Below are 20,272 nucleotides of genomic sequence, written 5' to 3'. Positions count from 1 at the left end.
CCCTTTGGGCTGGAATAATATAGACTACAGCTTTGCTGAGGAGCTAGGTACTTTATTTTCACTTCTCGTGTGCATAGGGTTGGCTCCCACTCTACTCCTCCGTGATTTTGTGCTTTGCACTACCATATTACACACAGACACCCCTAAGCTTTGCATGGGTGAGATAGAAGGAGGATGTGATCTATTCTGACGGAGCGCAGAATGTCTCCTAGAAGAACTTATTGACACTCAGGATATTCCCATCCTAGAGTCGTCCACAGGGCCTCAGAAATTACAGTCTAGCACTGTGTAGCAAGCGGTGTTGCGGCCATCACTGTTCAACCAATTCATAACATGCAAGCGTTCATAGAAGGGCGCCCAGTTGGGCCCTCTTCCTTCCCTCCGTTGTTTCCTGTTGCGATGCGCAATAGAAATTTGGAGTCTTTGGTCCTTTCCTTTTGGGCTCCTTCACGCCCTACTGCTTCACCACCTTACTAAAATCGGTACTTACGCCCTTAAGGGGATAGGGCAACCTTCGGATCGTGTTTATCGGGAGGTATATATCTGTTCCTCTTAACACAGACTTAGCTCTTAGCCTCACAGTTTTTCCGACTATAAATTCAGTGTTCTTCTGTCTTGGATTAGAACTTTCCAGGATTATCTCATTCCCTTGTCCGTCTCCGACAGTGGGGTTCTAATTTGATTATGAACTGTCAGAGTAATGGTGCTATTAGCATCTTTTATCAAAGTTTCTTCCCTTTCCCTCCATTCGTTTTGGAATCTTCTCACACAGGTCTCTGACATATCCTACACATTATGCGATGAGGCACTCTCGTCTAGTGGATACGATTGCAGAATAAGACTCAAAACCGTCTTAGTTCATCTAAGCTTGTCCCCTTCGGCCTCTACTTCTGTCTTCACTGTTTCATGTTCTGTCTGGGCTCGCGCCGGAACACTCTTCTGAGTACCCACGCGCGTGATAAATCACTAACAACACTATATAACATAAGGTGCAGACTCCTAATCACAGGTCACTTGTTCGATTCCTGATATTTTCTCTGATTCTATGGCAGGACCGGAGGCTTCTGATTATGCTTTCTCATTTCTTTACTGCACAAACAGCAGCCAATGAAAGTAAAACTATATTGGTAAAAAACAACATTCCCATGAGGCTTTGAACCACGCCTCCAATAACAATAACCAATCACAGTAGTAACAAGCATATAAAGTATAGAGACACTAATTTGGCCTCCTCTTTCTTTGCTGCTCCGCAGCCCAGATAAGTGCTCCTTACTTTATATGCTTTTAATGTGCTAAGACAGGCCTATGGTTGAAGATATCGCCTTTGGCATGCTGAACTGTTTAATATTACTGATTTGGTGTATATTTCAATTGTTTTCACCTTATATGCGCTTCTTGTTCCGCTAGTGCGAATATTAGAGCGACGCGGTTGTAGACTTCTTCTCTCCCTTTAATCTTCGGATCGGGACTTCTTGCCCGCTCCGTGCCCCCGACTTAGCTTTGGTGCACGTGTTGCACCCGTAGGCCCCCGCTCTCTACCCGACATCGCTGCTTTTCCAGCGGCCGCTTGACTCGCGGTCCGCCATTGTGAGGGGTTTGGCCCCCCCCCCTCGGGGAAGGAGGCGCACGTCGGAGCCCGGTGAGGCCCTGCGTGCGTCTTCGAGGTCTTGCGCGCGTCAGTGTGCGCGCGCAGACCTCCGATAGTGCCTGCTTGACGCTCTGCCCCCGGCTGAAGTGGGGAATCACGCAGTTTGGCAAGGAGCCGAAGGGCTGTTTTTGACACCGATAAGCAGCGTTTTTCACCGCAAATTGCACCAGAGCTTCCCAGCATTAACCCCTTGCTTCCCAGTGAGTGAGGAAGCAAGACAAATTTTTGGAATCCCATCTCTGGACTGGAGAAGGGTTACTCCCTCCATTAGTCCTAGAATTGGACTTTATTCATTATAAATTTAACTGGTATTTCCGGCTCCTGTCCCCTGATCGACGCCCTCGCCTGGGCTGGCAACTGTGCTTCCCTCTGGGGACTGGAGTGGAATTGGTTAATTCCTTGTGAATATGGCAGATACGGAGTACTGCGATGAGGAGGGTGCTGCGTGTGACTACAAGGGCAATGAGGAATATTACGAGGAGGAATCCATGGAGGATATTATTGACAAGAAATTGGACACTGAACTTGATAAAGCCCTTTCCTCGGCCCTCCTTCCCTTGGCCAAGAAATTAGAGCTGTTAGTCCCTGGTAAGCCTCTTCCTCTTCCTGGCAAGGATCTTTCCCGCCCCCCCAAGAAGGTGGCTATTGACCCGGCCTGGCCCCATGCCCAATCCTATGATAAACTATATAAATCAAAAGCGTCTTCCTCGGCTGATAAGGCCTTACCTTCCCGTTCTCTCCCCTCCCCCACCCCAAATGACACCACTACTGATACTGGCACTGATACGGACTCCTCTGATACTGCTCCTCGCAAGCGCACTAAGAAGCGTAAGCATGCCTCTCCTACTGTCACCCCTTCGCCCTTCTCCTTTGACCCGGCGGACATTGTACATCCTAGGTCCTCTGATTGGGTCCCCCCCCTGCTGTGGCGGAATACCTGGAGTCTCATCTCCGTAAAGGTTTTGATAAAGAGGTGAGAGCACGCCTTAAGTCCGAGTGCCCCGTCCCGATTTGCCCCACAAGGTAGCCATTACCCCAGACATTGACCCTTCCATGACCACCTTTCTGAAGAAATATAAGAAAGACCCCAAAAAAGGGATTGATCGCGCGCTCAGAGCGTGCCAAGATAAGATCCTTGACCTTTCGGGCCGTTGGCCAAGATCCTGGAACTGGCTCTACAAGCTCAAGAGACAGGGGATGCCATCCACCCTGAAGTCCTAGCGGGTTGGGCGTAACGTGCCATCTGCATGCTGGGAAATGCCAACTGTGCTCTAGCCTCTGAAAGACGGAAGTCAGTCTTGCTCCGGATTGATCCTCAGTTGGTAGAATTGGCTTCGTCGGAGCCGGATCCTTTGGCGGAAGGACAGTTGTTTGGGGACAACTTTGTGAAGGACATTGCTAAATTTGTTAATACTTTTGCGTCCCTTGATAATTCTCAAGCCTCCTTGAAGAGAGGTCTCTAGTAGGGCCGGACGTGGCCGGACGAGGCAGAGGACGCTCGACCGGCCGCTATTCAAATACCAGTCCTCAAAGAGGGTACGCCCCTAGACGTGGCAGAGGGTACACACAAGAACCGGACCAAGCGGGTTTCTACCCGTCAAGATCCTGCGGCTTCAGAGGTTACAAAAATTTTGACAATCAGTCCTCTGGTAAGTCAAATGTGTCCTTTGGTCCCTTTAGGGGGCAGGTTGCGTCGTTTTGTAATGAATTGGACGAGTCTCACTTCAGATGCTTGGGTCCTACAGACCGTCCAGGGCTATGAGATAGAGATGTTGGAATGTCCCCTGCAACCCTTCCCCCTCAGCCTCTCCTTTTTTCCCGTCTAGAACAGAGTTTTATCGACTCAGAGCTGGAAGAATTGTTAGCCAAAAGGGCTATTGCTGTAGGACCCTTCATTCCCGAAGGCTTTTGCAGCAACGTCTTCCTGGTACAGAAGAAAGGAGGCGGCCAGCGCCTGGTTTTAAATTTAAGAGACTTCAATCCCTTTGTCACTTATCGCCATTTCAAGATGGAGGGTATCCATCTTCTACGAGATCTTCTGTTGGAAAACGACTGGATGGTCCCCATCTGCCCCTCTCATCAAAAATTCTTGCAGTTCCCTTGGAAAGGGCAGTGGTACCGATACAAGGTGCTTCCCTTTGGTCTGTCCTCAGCCCCTTGGGTATTCACCAAGCTCCTCAAACCTGTGATCTCTCGCCTCCGAGAGATGGGAGTGCGTCTCATTGTTTACCTAGACGACATGCTCATTCTAGCCCAAGATCGGTCCCTTCTTCTTTCCCACCTAGAGTGGACGATGTCTCTCTTGCAGAATCTGGGGTTTGTTATCAATACCAAGAAGTCGGTGATGATACCGAACCAGCAGATGGAGTTCCTAGTTTTCTGATTGACTCTGTGTCAGCTCAACTGCTCCTCCCCCTTCACAAGATCAGGTCCATCAAGAGGGAAATAGTTTCCACCTTGACCAAGGAGAAGATCTCCTTGCGTGTGCTAGCGAGGATTGTGGGCCTTCTGGCTTCGTCAATCCAAGCCATTTTCCCGGGCCCCTTACATTACAGAGCCCTGCAGAGACTAAAAATCTTTTACTTACAGAGGAAGTTTCACTACGATCACCTTATTCCTCTTTCCCCCGAAGCCCGAGAGGAGCTTCAGTGGTGGCTAGATCACATGTCAGCCTGGAATGGCCAAGCGATCTTCGGCGCAGCCCCAGACGTGGTAATCGAATCAGACGCCAGTCAATGGGGCTGGGGCGCTCGATGTGGAGACTTTACCACAGGAGGACGGTGGTCAGCGGAAGAACACTCTCTACACATAAACTGTCTGGAGTTGTTGGCAGGGTCCTTTGCCATCAGGTCTGTCTCACCGCTGAAGAGAAATTGTTGTATACTCCTTCGAATGGACAATGTCTCAGCTGTGAGATACATCAATCGGTTAGGAGGGACGAAGTCTCGTATGTTGGTCCACATTGCGAAGGATTTTTGGCACTTTTGCCTGGATCGCAAGATCTCTGTGGTGGCAGAATACCTTCCGGGGAAATTCAATCAGGTGGCGGATTGGAATTCCCAGTTTCTTTGAGATTTCAGCGACTGGAGGCTTCATCCGTCACTGTTTTCTCAGATCATGACTATGCGAGGCCCCTGTCAGATAGACCTGTTTGCCTCTCGCCTCAATGCCCATCTTCCCCCGTTTTACAGTTGGAGACCGGATCCGATGGCAATGGGAACGGACGCGTTCCTTCACCATTGGGGGCAACAGACGAATTATGCGTTTTCCCCCGTTTGCTCTGATCCCAAGGGTTGCAGCCTTGGTGCGCCGGCAGAGAGCGACAATAGTGTTGGTGACTCCGTTCTGGTCGACTCAGTCGTGGTTTCCCACACTGTTGGAGTTGGATGTGGACCTTCCCTTCCGGCTCCCGGTATTCCCAATGCTTCTGCAGGACCCAGTGGGATCTTGCCACCCCTTAATCCTGCAGAACCAGTTGACCTTGATGGTGTGGACGCTCTCCGGAGACATGAGTGCCTTGCAGGCCTTTCACGAGAAGCTTCCAGCTTTATGCAACAGGCGTGGGCTCCTTCCACCCAGAAATGATACTCTGCATCTTGGAAGAAATGGGTAGGTTGGTGCCTTCCAAAACAGGTGGATCCCGTGGGATCAAATGTGACTGATGTGTTAAATTTTCTGTCTGAATGTGCTGCTTCAGGTCTGGCCTACAGGTCAGTTAATAATTTCAGGTCTGCTATTTCTGCTGGTCACGATCACATCGATGGTAAGCCTGTGGGGATGCATCCCTTGGTTTGTAAGTTACTCAAAGGAGTAGGGGTGGCAAACCCTCCTCAACCCAGGTATTCCACGCTTTGGGATGTTACGAAAGTACTTTCACTGTTGGAAACCTGGCCCGATAATGATGATTTATCCTTAAAACAGCTCTCTCCAAAGCTTACTATGTTGCTGTGTCTCATTTCATGTCGCAGAGTTTCAGATGTTAGAGCCTTAGATTTAGCTGGTAGAATGTTCTCTCCTCAGGGTGTCTCCTTTGTTATTACACGACGAACTAAGACCATGTCACGCTCAGTGGAGTATCCCGCTTTTCCACATAACAGCAAACTATGTGTGTTGCAGTGTCTCAAATGTTATGAAGAGCGTACTATTGCACACAGGGTTGATCCTTTAGGCCAGTTGTTAATCTCTGTTCAGAAGCCCTTCAAGCCAGTCGCTGCGGCTACTTTAGCCAGATGGGTTAGATGGATTATGTCAGAGGCTGGCATCAATATTTCTGTGTATGGTGCTCTTTCAGCTAGAGGTGCGATGGCTTCTAAAGCCTATTTGCTAGGTTCCCGCTTAGAGGACATCCTAAAAGCGGCTGATTGGTCTTCGGATTCAATGTTTAAAGTGTTTTATTATAAACCTATTCCTCATGTTTCTGATGCTGTGATTGATGAGCTTTGAACCAGCATAATCAGAAGCCTCCGGTCCTGCCATAGAATACAACATTTTCTAGCTATCGCAACAAGAATTTTAGATTCTATTAAGGACACGGAGGCGAGGATTATCCCACCCGTTGGGACAGTTAGATAACTGTAAAGTTGTTTTGATATGATGTTGTTTAACAACTTTGTACCCACCCTATGAGAAATGTAGTTTGTGGGTTCCTTTTCTTAAACTTCTTTTTCTGTTTCAGGAAATGATTCCAACAAGAGTTGAGTGCCTTCTCTGGATTGTACTGATGTCCCTTCCTGGCGGAAGTTGATTCCTTCGTGGTTTTGGATTATTCTCCGTTGAGAATTCCTAAAGGAACTGTTCTCTCCGTTGAGAGTTAAATACTTTGTTCACTATGACAAGACTGTTCGCGCAAAGAAAGAGGAGGCCAGATTAGTGTCTCTACACTTTATATGCTTGTTACTACTGTGATTGGTTATTGTTATTGGAGGCGTGGTTCAAAGCCTCATGGGAAATGTTGTTTTTTACCATTGTAGTTTTACTTTCATTGGCGGCTGTTTGTGCAGTAAAGAAATGAGAAAGCATAATCCTCGCCTCCGTGTCCTTAATAGAATCTAAAATTCTTGTCGCGATAGCTAGAAAATTTTGTATTTTTCGATTTCTTGGCAGTGAGGTCCATCAACAAGTTGGAAGGCATGAGGTCATCTACCTAGTGGAGATAGTGCACGACTTTAAGCATTCTGCCTCAGTCACCAGGGTTAGGTCATTGCAGAATACATTCCACAACAGTTGCACTCTGTGGCAGATTGTTATCCCAGGTATCCCCAGACTAAAGCGAATGGCAGTTTCGACTGAATAAGATTCAGTGGTTGTTGGATTTTTTCAGGGTCTTTGTCCAACTGACCTTTTAGCGCCAGGACTACGTCATCACTGACAACTATTTTCAGCTGGGGACTGGATCCATTAGGAACCCGATAAACGCGGTGTCCCGCAACTGTCAGTGGGAATCACCTACGCTTTTCTCTGTGCATTCAAATGGTTGATGAGCGGATACAGATACCATGCTACCTAGCGATGGCAATCTTAGTTTCTAACTTATGGTTGCCCCATCTTGGTTTCCCATACTTCTTGTGACAGGATGCGTCTTGCTCAGAGTGCTCCGCGCCTCTCCATGATACTTCAGGGCCCTCATGCACAGCGCCCGATGGTCAATGGGGCACTTATTCTTTATATCATAGAGATTTTTTCCGGCACCAATGGCACTGGCCGGGTTTCAGACAGGCTGCAGGAGTTTGTTTTCCTAAATCTGAGTCCTTCCAATCACTCAATATTCTTCAACGTGGAAAGGCTGTTTGTCGGTAAGTACACATCGCATGGTTTATGTGGGGTCTGAATTTCCCACATTGTGAATGATTTTTCAGCACTACTTTCATAGGACTTGGCGTATCGCTCGGTTTGCAGCGGCCATTTATTCTGCAAGTCCTCCTCGGTTTTAAAGGTCTTAGCGTAGCAAAACCTCCCAAACCAAAAATTTCCTTCTATGGCATGTTTTCTATAGTCCTTTACTTCTTTGATAAACGGCCAACTAATAATATGTTGACAGCTATTATTGTCCGTCGTACGTTTCTAAACCTATCTACCTGTTGGTGTTTATACCATGAGAAAGTCCTGGATTTCACAGGTACAGTATCTACTCCAGAGGGAGTTTCATTTAGTATTAATGTAAGTAAGACAATTTGTCAAGAACTGTTACAATTATGTGTTTCAGCTACTGCAATTATGTGGGGTTCATTCATTTAATGTTAATGAAGGATGTTCGTCCTGATGGGTGATCATATTACATAGGTTTTTAAAACTATGTCTGCAGCTTTTATAGCCAAGAGGTTAAAGTCAACTGACGGAAGTCGGTGTTCATACCCAAAGTTGGGGCCACCTCCTGTTCATGGTGCCATGGCATCTCAATATTTTATGATGATTTACAACGTTCCAGACATCTGGAAATCTGTTGATTGGTTTTCTCAGTCTATGTTTAAACAGTTTGTTATAAACCGGTGGGTGATTTAGCTGTAGTTGTGTTTTTGCTAAGCGTTAAACTAGCATAATCCGAAGTCTCCGGTCCTGTAATAGAATAAAAAATTAGCTAGCATTCGTGCCAAAAATTTCCAATTCTATTAAGGACACAGAGGCGAGGATTATCCCACCCGGTTTTATTACAATGTTGATAATAAATCACCCACCCACATGTATTTAATATTCTGTATAAGCAGAAGTTACGGGCTTTTTCCCTGTCTCATTCCTTTCAGGTTCTGGAAAAGAAGACGGAGCAGAAGTACTTCTGGTTTAGAAGACATAAACTTTACAGTTTGGTTATGGTTCTTCCATGTTGGAGAATGATCGTTGGGACTCATGTTCCTTATTTTGGACTGAAATTGTTAATGTTATTCACCCGTCAAGGTTCGAGCAAAGAAAGAGGAGCAGAAACAGGATGCAGTGGCTCTTATAGGGCTGTACAGGATGTGATGTATTACGAGCATCATGGGAAATGTAGTTTTATTTGCATACAAAACTATTTTCATTGGCTGCTGTGAGTAGCAAATAAAAGAAAGAGAAGCATAATCCTCGCCTCCGTGTCCTTAATAGAATTGAAAATTCTAGGCGCGAATGCTAGCTAATTTTTTATTCTAGTGAACGTGGCCATAATGTAAATCACGGGACCCGAGCACTGTCTTTCAATCACAACCATTCTCGCAAGTCTGTCTTCACTATTGATTCTGCACTCACTCAAGATGGCGGCCTTGTCTGGCCCTTATCTAGGGCACGACATTCTGCGTAACCAGTTCCTGCCATCGTGAACGAGAACGACAAGCGTATCACCGCAATCCACAATCGAGGTAAGCGCAGCAAAACCAAATCCTAGGCTCCATGCTCACAACCTGGGAGCATGACCCCAAGCCTACCCTTCTAAAATCCTCCCCTTTCTTCACCCCTTAGATTTGTGGAGCCCTGTGCCGATCCCAGCTAAATTGGATTTTCACGGCAGAAGGCGATCCCACGGCTCGCCCCCACCATTCAGCTCCTTGGTTGAGTTACCAATAGCACCAGGTAAACCCCAATTTCATTCGAGTAAGCTCACTCCACCTCATATAGAATATGATTCTGATGGAAACACTGGCTTTATTGCAGCTCCGACCTCTACTCTATTGATTGCATCGGTTCCACGTATCCATCAGACCCTCTTAAGAGGTTTGCTGTTAATTTACTTGATTCAGTCACTGGCATACTCACTCTTTTGCTAAATCTATGAGCACAATTAGAATGGTTTAGTCACACAAGGTTTGTATTTTATACCTAAGGACCATCGTTCTTTTAAATAATTGATACCCGGGTGTTACATTGAAGATATCACTCCAATTAGGTTGAATTAAGTTTAATGTAGTGAAGAGCAGGTACACAGCCAGACAGGTTAGCAGTCAGCATCAACTGAATTTCATTGGAACACATAGGTAAGAACACAGTGTAAGAACACTATAAAGTGGAATTTGGAATGAACACAGTTAAAGTGGTATAACATGTATTACACAACATAACACATCCCCCTTGGAACATAATTGAAAAAACAATAACTTGTAACCGACACCACCCCCCACCATACAAAACAAAATGAGAAGGGGAAAAAAAAAAAAAAAAACCAAAGGATTCCTATAAGGGAAAACTTTCAGAAATATAAATCAGCCAACCATACGGGAGGCCTTTTTTCACGTCTAGAGTTCCTAAAAACATTCGCCACATCTTGACTGACCAGACTAGAAGAACTAGAAGCAACCAAATCAGAAAGCTCACCACACTTATGCAAACCTGAAACATCTGGTACAGGAAAACTGGAGGTATCAGAAACTACATCCTGACTCATGGTATCAGGTGGCAACGAAGAGTTTGCACACAACAAATCCTCCAAATCAAACAAATCCGAGGATTTCTCTGAAGAAACTTGAGAAGGAGAACAAACTTGAGGAGGAGAACACTTAGCAACCCTCCTGAGGTTCCATACACGTCCGTCAGAAAGGCGAACAGAATTATTTAAAACTTCCACAACCTGCATAGGTTCATAGAAACGACTTTCCTCCTTAGGAGATTTACCAGGTTTCTTAACTCTCACCCACTGACCAACAACCAAATCAACATCCTTCACATTATGCTTGGAATCATACCAAATTTTGCTCTTGAGATGTGAAGCTTGACTTTTTCCCTTCACAAAATGTTCAGACCAATTTACCACATTGGACTTGAACAACCATCCAGGTGTAAACTTCGTTCGTGGATTTCTACCACGCATAAGTACAAAAGGGGGAAAACCTGTAGCTTCACAAATTGAAGTCCTGTAAGACCAAACCATCTTCAAAACTTGAGTTTCCCAATCCTTATTATTTCCTGACATTTGGATGGTGTTTTTGGTAACACGGATAAAACGCTCAACCATTCCATTGCTGTTTGGGTTGTATAGAGCCGTGGTTTTATGCTTGATTCCCAACCTATTAAATTACTCTTTGGCCTTAATTGACAAAAAACTGAACACCATTGTCACTTAACAAAATAGAAGGAATGCCTTCCAAAGTGAAAGATTTATCCAAGAATTGCAAAACAGTTTCCGTATCAGCCTTACTCACAATTTTTACAAAAGGCCACCTTGAAAACAAATCCATTAACACTAAAATATATTTCTGCTCACTACCAATAGGACCCATAATGTCTATAGCTGTGTGCTCCCAGGGAGAATTAGGTGCAATCATATTACCCATAGAAGGCTTAAACATAGCCAAGGATTTATCAGCAGCTTGACATGATTTACAATTCCTCACAAATTTATCAATATCTACATCCATACCCGGCCACCAAAATGAGGTTTTAACTGTGCGTTTAGAACGGACAATGCCAAAATGTCCCTCATGACATAAAGCCATGATGGACAAACGCAAAATCTTTGGAGGTATGACTCTTTCGCCAAACCAGATGTTACCATCTCTGACACTTAAATCAAATCTAACCTCCCAAAAAGACTTTAAAGGATGCTTGCTATCCACTTTCTTTGGCCAGGACTCAGCTAGATGAGATTTCACCAAAGATAACTCCTCATCATTGAGATATTCATCATCCCACTTCTCCTTCAAAATGCCTGCACCTTCCATGTCCTGAACATAGGCCACCTGAAAAGAATTTCATAATTCATCCTCACATTCCTCAAGTTGTTTTGGCATTCTAGAAAGGAAATCAGCTATACAATTTTCCTTCCCTGGTATATATTCCATTTTATAACAAAAATCTTGTAGCTTGATAGCAAGTCTGGCAACTCTTGCAGAAGTATTGATAGTACCTTCAGTGGTTAGGACCCTGAGTAATGGCTTGTGATCACAGCGTAAAATAAACTTTGTACCCCACACAAAAGCTCTGAAGTGATTAACCGCCCACACACATGCCAAAGTTTCTTTTTTGATGGTAGAATATTTTTCTTCAGTAGGCGAGAGTGACCTGGAAGCATATGCCACAATTTGTTCCTTACCATTCAAACCAATCTGAGATAAAACAGAACCTAAACCTTTAATGCTGGCATCTGTAGTGATGATAGTTTGCGCTTCAGGATTAAAACTTGTTAAAGAAGCGATGTTAGTGATGCAGCTTTTTATGTCCTCAAAATCTTGTTCACATTCCATGGACCAAACAAACTTGGTTTTGTTTTTTAACAGTTGTCTAATATTATACGTTCTGGTTGCAAAATTTGGAATATATTTAGAACAAAATTCAGCTAGGCCAATAAAGGATCTAACATCATCTTTCCCTTTGGGAGAAGGAGCGCACTTGATCGCATCAATTAAATTAGGTTTTGGTCTGATACCATTGCAATCAATGACATGGCCTAAATAAGTGACATGATCACTAGCAAAAGTACACTTAGTATATTCAACAGTCAACCCTTTTGCATCTAGTATACTTAAAACGTTCTCCAAAGTATTGTCATGTTCTGCCTTTTCCTTACCAAAAATGAGAATGTCATCTTGGAAAAACTTTGTGTTTTTTACAGTGGAAAACAACCTGTGCATTAAGCGCTGGAAAACAGCTGCAGCCGAAGCCAGGCCGAAAGGCATTCTCTTAAATTGAAAACATCCTTGGGGGGTTATAAAAGCAGTGTACTGCTTGCTGTCTTTAAACAAGGGAATCTGGTGGTATGCGGAAGATAAATCAATTGTGGTGAACCACTTAGCACCATCAAGTAAGGCTAACATTTCATTAATTTTTGGCAGGGGGAATTGATCCACTACAATATTATCATTTAAATGGAGTAGATCCACACATAATCTCAATTTTCCGTTTGTACGTTTCACAACAACCAAGGGAGAAACCCAAGCAGATGCCTCAATTGGCTCGATTATGTCAGAGGAGACCAATCTCTCAAGTTCAGATGCAACATCCTTTCTTAAAGCAATTGCCACACTTCTAACTTTATGGATTTTTGGCACTGCAGAATCTTTTAAAATTATCTTACGCTCAAAATCCTTTAATTTGCCCATTTTTTTCTGAAACACAGCAGGAATTTTTTTTTAAAGTTCTCCACTAGTCTTAGTGCCTTCATCCATCACTAACACCTTTTCCACCAAATTGGGATCAAGAATTATATGCAATTCCCTTTGATCTTTCCATCCCAACACTGATGGACCTTTTTTAGAAACGTACAACTTGCCATAAGATTTGCGATTCTTAAATTCAAATTTCAGCCAACTAAAACCAATAATATCAATCTTCCCACCATTATAACCCTCCGGGTCAATATCTGGAGAAGATAATTTTGGACCAACCCTGTCAACAAAAGTATTAAGCCAAACATCTTCGTTGACAATTGTATAGGGCGAACCAGAATCAGCATATACCCTAACACGCACACCACCTATGTGCATCCAACATTCAGGCTTGTTGTCAACTAGTAAACATCCATCACGGATGTTGAGAAGAAGTTTCTTCTTTAAGACCACAGCACATTCAGAAGCTTGGTCATCACCACTAGAAGCGTTGTCCTCAGAGACAACTTCCTCTTGAATACATTTAACTGTCTTTGTCCTTCTCCTGCATGCTTTAGTATAATGACCATACAGTCCACAAGCACCACATTTACTCTTCTTAGCAGGACAAGACTTGGCAAAAGCCAGATGTTCAGAACTCCCACACCTATAACATTTGGGAGATTCACCGCTATACCTTGGCTTTGCCTATGTTTCATTCTTTTGTTTAAAGCTACTGTTCTTTCTCGAACTGGAATTAATTTTAGCCACTACATCTTTGTTAATACTTTCAGATTTCAAGGCACTGGCACACCTGCTGGATGTCTCAGCTTTACGAACTAAGGCTAAAATGTCATCCAAACAAGCATCGCCATTCATCCAAAGACGTTCTTGAATGGCATGGTTGTTAGCATGCATTACAACCTGATCACGAACCAAATCTTCCAGTAATGCACCAAAAGCGCAATCATTCCCCATTTTTTTTTAATTCCCCAACGTAGTCGTCAACAGATTCACTTTTAGACTGCTTTCTTTGGAAGAATTTGTATCGCGTAATACCGATACATACCTTTGGGGAGAAATACTTATCTAAATTAGATAGTGCTACGGTGAAAACATTACTGTCCCCACCCCCAACAATAGGTTTATTCATCTGGTTATAACATTTAAGACCTTGCGGACCTAAAGAGTGTAAAAGAATATGTTTCTTTTGTTCAGCAGACATTTTACCATCAGAGTCCACAGTCTCGATATAATTTAAAAAGTAATCTTTCCACTCCAACAATTTCAAATCTGGTTCCGAACCTTTACACCAGAAATCTTGAGGGTTACTTAAGGAAAATGTTTGTTGACTCATGTTGAAGGATAAAAAAAAAACAGTCAATAATGATGCTTGTAGAAATAAAATAAAATAAAGCTGCCAGTAAAACTGCTTGTGGTGGAATTGTTCAGTGTACCTGTTAGAGTGAGAAACACGAAACAATTAACCCAAAAAAAAAGCAATCAGCTTTTTACATTGTCCAATCTTCACCACCAAATTCCAGAAAAATGCTGAAAATCCTCAAAAGTGTTAATAATATAAATCCAGTAGAACAGTTCAAAGCGTTTATAAATAATACCTTCAACCGCTATACAAAACCGATCTGTGGGTGTCAAAATCGGTACTGAAACATCCTTCGTGTTATTTCAGCAAATACGAGTAGGCCTGCCCAATTCAAAATGGCTGCCGCACATAACGTGATGCGCCACGTTCACAATGAACGTCTGACGTAGGTAGGACAGCAGCGAGCCTTCGGCGACGAACTTGCGAGTATGAGAACGTCACAAGAAGAATGACGTGGGGATCATCGCGCATTCAGCATCCCATTCAAAGAATGCAACGGTAAGATCCACGGAGCTCGAGCGCAAATAGCCTTGACGGTGAAATATCAATGATAAATGTCAGAAATCCAGTATTTCTTTTAAGAATAAGCGTCGCTCACCGGAATCAGCTGCTCGTCCACACACGTAGTCCCCAATGCGCCGTCAAAGCACTACCAACGTCGTCTCTGCTCATATAAAGCGGTTTCCAGGTGTATAAAAAAATATATCCCGATCGTCGCCAGTTGTTACATTGAAGATATCACTCCAATTAGGTTGAATTAAGTTTAATGTAGTGAAGAGCAGGTACACAGCCAGACAGGTTAGCAGTCAGCATCAACTGAATTACATTGGAACACAGTGTAAGAACACTATAAAGTGGAATGTAGAATGAACACAGTTAAAGTGGTATAACATGTATTACACAACATAACACGGGGGTCCTTAGCTACTCATCGGGTCCCTTTGTTTGTTGAAAATTCACTTTGAGTTACAGCACGTTGCCCTTTTACAGGGAGCACATCACTCAAAGCAGGCCACGTCAGAGTAGGGGACTAGTATGGCAATGTGGGCTTTTTAAAAAAAAAAAACATTTTTTTACTTTAGCCAATGTTCATTTTAGATTTATGTTAGCCCGGCTCCCTCCCCAACAATATGATTTTGCACAAACCATGAAAGAACAAAACAAGCAATGCTAAAGTCAAAAGGCAGGCAGGCAGACAATGCCAGCCGTCTACTGGCTTTGCCACTGCTTGTTTCTGGACCGTTGCCTACTCATTATTTTGCGGAAGGTTAAACTGGGACATAACGACTACACCAAAGCGCCGACAGGAGTATATGTAACAGTTTCAGCAATATTTTAAATTCAGTCTCAAACTACAATTCATTATTTTGCTATGTCAATGACAGCTCAGAATTACTGAGAAATCGGAGATATCTTCAAAGGAGCAAATGACCTGGTTGGTCGACGCCGGAATTAACGTTATTTTACTACCCTTTCTTTTCAATATTGACCCTTCCCTGTTGAATAGTGCCACAGAGGAGCTCTTGAGTTCTCAGTGAGCGCCATCACCAACATCACTCATACGTCGCCCCATCCTTCCATTTAGAAAACAGTACCTTGGGAAGTATCGGAGGCTTCATTTCCATCAAACGCACCCGCGTTAGTTCCCGCGAAAATACCGACATTTAAATACAGAAAAAGCAGCAGATCCATAGAAGAAAAGTCGGCGTGAATCCATGTGGAAATGTCTACATGGTTTGATTTTCTGCTGCGCTACAAACTACAACAAAGAACGTAGAATCTCGGTATTATGACGTAACGTGCTAGCGTTCATCACGCTCGGTAGTGACGTACAACATAAAGGAATACGGCAGCCATTAGCATTTGCGGCTTCGTAGTTTCGTTTCACTCTTCTTTGATAGTGTTACACCCCTCCCAAGGTAGCACAATGGATTACCAGTCCTGTCACTAGGGAAGCGAAAACCCAGGTTATCGCGGTAATGAATTTTACTTTAACATTTTCAAAGTCCTTTCCTTAGTGGACAAATCTGAAACAGCAAACACATTCACAAACAAGTCATACCTAAGTCAAAATATGTATTATGAGAGTAGAACAAGGAATTTGTAGTGCTGGATGCCACTTAGGTGCAGCAGAGGATAGCAGGGGTTTTGTGAATGTGTATCTGCCGTGCTTGATATCAACAATCGCACAGCTGAGAGGAGCATTCAAATAAGTACCCATTGGTTATCTAGTTTTTTTTTTTTACCACAGGCTTCTCAAATTGGGTTTCTCAGAGTAGAGATGCACGTTGCATGGATAGTGCAAACCGCCAAAACAATCCCTGAACTAAAAACCCCTCCCAGGTGTATTCTTGCTTTAACTTAGGAAATCATTACCTCTTTAACCAACACTATATCACTAGGCAGTAATTGTCTACTTCTTTTCGAGCCCAGCTCTCTGAGTCACTCATTCACGTACCATGTTTGACTAGAGTAAAGAGAAGGGTCAGCTCCCATACTATCAGCGAGTAGCGAATATTGTCGTTAGCGAATATTGTCGTTATTCATAAAGATGGAAAGCCCATGACACTGTGCTCCTCTTATCAGCTTATTTCGCTACTTAACGCCGAGCCTAAGGTGCTAGCGAAGTTACTGGTCCACCAAGATCAGCCCGGCTTTATGCCGCGTCGGAATACGGCCCTTAATTTACGAAGGCTGCACGGGATTCTAGGCGGTGCCTCAAAGATACACGAGCCGGCGGTCTTGGTGTCATTGGACGCAACTATGGCCTTTGACAGGGTCGAGTGGCCCTACCTATTTGCAGTCCTGGGGAAGATGGGCATTGGCCACAAGTTTATAAACTGGGTCCATCTCTTGTATGCGGGTCCCCTTGCCAGAGTTGTGGTAAATAACCGCAGATCCGCTGACTTCTCTCTGAGTAGAGGTACACGCCAGGGGTGTCTCTGACCCACTACTTTTTGCCCTGGCACTTGAGCCGTTGGCGGCGTGGGTCCGTTGGGACCGATCGATTAGAGGGCTGCGTTGGACGCCAGAATGGGAAGATAAGATCTTGCTGTACGCGGATTATATTTTGCTTTACCTCACCACTCCTAGGGCCTCTCTGATTAGTTTTCTTGATGTCCTGGCCATATTTGGGAGATACTCTGGCTTCGCCATTAACTGGTCGAAGTCAGTGCTTTATGTCCTTAGCGGAGATCCCCCGATTATTCAGAGTTCCTGTCCACTACAAATTGAGCCAGTGGGATTCCGCTATCGCATCTATGTGACAATGGACCCGAAATTGAGGTACGATAACAATCTGGGCCCCCTGCTGGCCAGACTTCGGAAGGATGTGGCGAGGTGGAGGACGTTGCCGCTCTCCCTTCTGGGTCGGGAGGTGCTATTTAAGATGATGGCCCTCCCTCATTTTTTATACGCGCTTCAAAACGCAATGGACCCGGTGCCTTCCTCCTATTTTAAAGAAATAGAGTCCCTCCAACGGCAGCTTCTTTGGGAGGGCAGACCTCGCATAGCCTTCTCCAAGCTTACTCTATCCTGGTATGACGGAGGGATCGGCTTGCTGGACCTGCGGAAGTACTACTGGGTCTCCCACTTAGCGGCGGTAAACCACGCTGTTTATGGGTCTCCAGCAGACCCCGGATATGCGATGGACCGTGGTCAGATGCCGGGGGCTCTGTATACCAGGGACGGCCAATTTCCCCTTGTCGGACCATCGGCCCACGCGGTACAAGTGTGGCCTGCGACTACTAGACATCTTAAGTGGGATGGAAAACTCACTCTTGCGACCCGGCTGTGGAATTCGGAGAGGTTGGGCAGCCTGTGGAAAACTAAAGGCTTTGACAAATGGGATCTTATTGGGATCTCGCAGATTAAGGACATTTGGGGGAAGGACGAGATGCTTGCGTTCGACGCCCTCCAGGAAAGGTATCATCTACAGGAGAGTGAGCGTTATCGATACCTCCAGGTCAGACATGTCCTACTTGCACATATCCCCAGAGGCACTACACCCCCGGAGGCCTCCAGAGAACCGGGTATTGGACGGTCATCTTCCCGAAAAGACTATTTCGTTAATATACTTAACATATAAAAAAACGTATTAACAATATGGGGGATCAATGGTGACCATTATGGAACAGTGGGGCGCCGATGGCTTGGAATTGGATGATGAGGACTGGAGGAAGGCAGTCTCCTCCCCAAAGGTAGTTGCCATCCAAATGAGACTTAGGCTGGTGCAATTGAAGATTCTCCACCGGTCACACACCACGGGGCCTCGGCTGGTGCACATGGGTCTGGCGGAGAGTGGGGAGTGCCAGAGGGGGTGCGGGGAGACCGGAACATTCATGCATATTTTGTGGCATTGCGCTGAAGTACAGGACTATTGGGTTAAAATCCACAACAGGATCCAAGAGGTGTTGGGGGTGGAGATAGCGCTGGAGACCCGATGATGTATCCTGAATGTTTGGGAACCTACGGACCTGAGCACATATGGGAAGCAGTGGGTGACTCCCCAGATCGGGAAATGGATGGAGGACCTAGATTGGTGCATGTACAGAGAGAGGTCGGTTTATGTTGCTAGGGGCTGCCCCGGGAAGTGGGGGAAGGTTTGGGGAGCCTGGAATAGCTACCGGGGGATATCTGCGTTCCTCCAGATGTTCGAGATGTAGCAGTAGCATTGGAGTCCCTGTGATCTTTGCATGTTATTCTGTATGTATCATTTTGTAGTACGTAAATTTATATATAGCAACTGTGGAAGCAACATATGTCACCTGATGCTTTTTCTTTCGACTTTGTTAATAAAAAGAATATATATTTTTTTAAAACATACCATGTCGCAACAGAAGTAAAAGAGCTAGTTGCAATGGGAGGTTTCAAATGAAGACAAGGCGTTAATAAGGAGGGACAAGCTAGGCGATTAAGGAATCAGAAGCCAGTATTTACAAAGGACAACGACACAAGCCAATGAAAAATATGGGCGAGAGTGGGTGGGGCTTCAAATCCTTAACTCAATGCAGCATGGCTCGCAGAGCAGCGCATGCGCTGCCCAGGCACAACCTAAAAAGGGGGTCTGGTGCTACTGATGCTCTTTTAATCTTCAAGCATGCCGGAATGTAATAAGTGTTATCCGTTGTGACTCAATATGCTCCTTGTGTATTTATAAATAAGAATCAGTAATCTCCAACACCAGGTATATTCGATTAGATAACTTTGAAGATTATAACTTTTAAGGTTCAATCTAGTATTTTTGAAATTTACATAAAAATGAACTAATTAAATTGTAATTTTTCTTTAAAAACCTATTTATGATAGGTGGGGCTTGCCAGCTCTAGATCACTTGTACTTCACAGGGGCTGCTTTGGTGCAGCCCTATCTGAGGGGGCCTCGGGTGGCTTGAGGGCTTGGGGAGCCTAGAGTGATGGGGTCTTTCCTGATCTCCTCGGGGACCCTTAATGGCATTTGTGGGTGCTGTGCACTACTGGGCGCTAAAAGGAAGCATTTCACTAAGAAAACATTGTGTGAAAGGCATCAGACAATCAGCTTTACTGAAAACCTAGGAGCGTGGTGGCTGGGGGAGGTGTGAACTATCCCCGAACAACCACAGGCGCATAAGGCAATGGCTTGCAGGGCATAGCTTAGAGGAGGCAGTGGATCAGGGTTGCCTCTAGTGGTCTCTCATGCTGTAGTGGCCTGTGGAGAATGGGAAGGTGTCATTTGTGAGTGTATGGTATATGCAGGCCTGTGCACCTGGCTGATTGCACTCGACCTTAACTGCCTGGATTGGCATTGGGGGTGAGGACAATGTGGTGTGTGCTGGAGACTAGCAGAGCCGCCAGGCCCCAGAGGAAAATAAATGGAAATCCAAAAAAGAGAAAGGGGATACGAGAGACTTCCTTACACCAAGGCATTATGTTAGAATAGAAGAGAAGGATGCTTCCCGTAGAACCCTCAACTATTTTCAAATGTGGCTGCCTGGCATACAAATTCCTTCATTTACTAAACGCACAGTGTTGGACCTGTCTGGCTTTTTGCGTAGTCCCTCCAATTTATTATTTATTTTGTCCCCTTTTTGCCCCTCGTGCCTTTATTAATTTTTGTGTCCACTAGTTTTTTTAGGTGTTGGTCAAGGGGATAGGTGTTCTTTCCCCCCTCATAGTTTTTCACCTCAGGCCTAGCGGCCTGTTCTGACAGGAAAATTGTTGGAGTCACAAAATGGTGGCTACCAACTGCCCTAACTGCCAAACCCAGAACCAGCCCCATAGAGTA

At 44.7% G+C, this 20,272-nt stretch overlaps 1 protein-coding gene across 1 annotated transcript in view; it reads right to left on the bottom strand.

Moving 5' to 3' along the window:
• LOC147709124 (uncharacterized) overlaps nt 1-15,733 on the bottom strand; it is a 3,078,084-nt gene extending 3,062,351 nt beyond the window's left edge. Inside the window, exon 1 of the mRNA XM_086927727.1 lies at nt 15,607-15,733. Within this exon, the coding sequence (XP_086783853.1) occupies nt 15,607-15,703 (97 nt within the window). The 5' untranslated portion in view covers nt 15,704-15,733. The remainder of the gene's footprint in view (nt 1-15,606) is intronic.
• Nucleotides 15,734-20,272: the final 4,539 nt, after the last annotated feature.

This window comes from Lissotriton vulgaris, chromosome 6 (assembly GCF_964263255.1).
Source record: "Lissotriton vulgaris chromosome 6, aLisVul1.2, whole genome shotgun sequence".
NCBI classification, from domain to species: domain Eukaryota; kingdom Metazoa; phylum Chordata; class Amphibia; order Caudata; family Salamandridae; genus Lissotriton; species Lissotriton vulgaris.
Note: the sequence above shows the minus strand (reverse complement) of the source record. Positions and strands in the feature narration are given on the sequence as shown.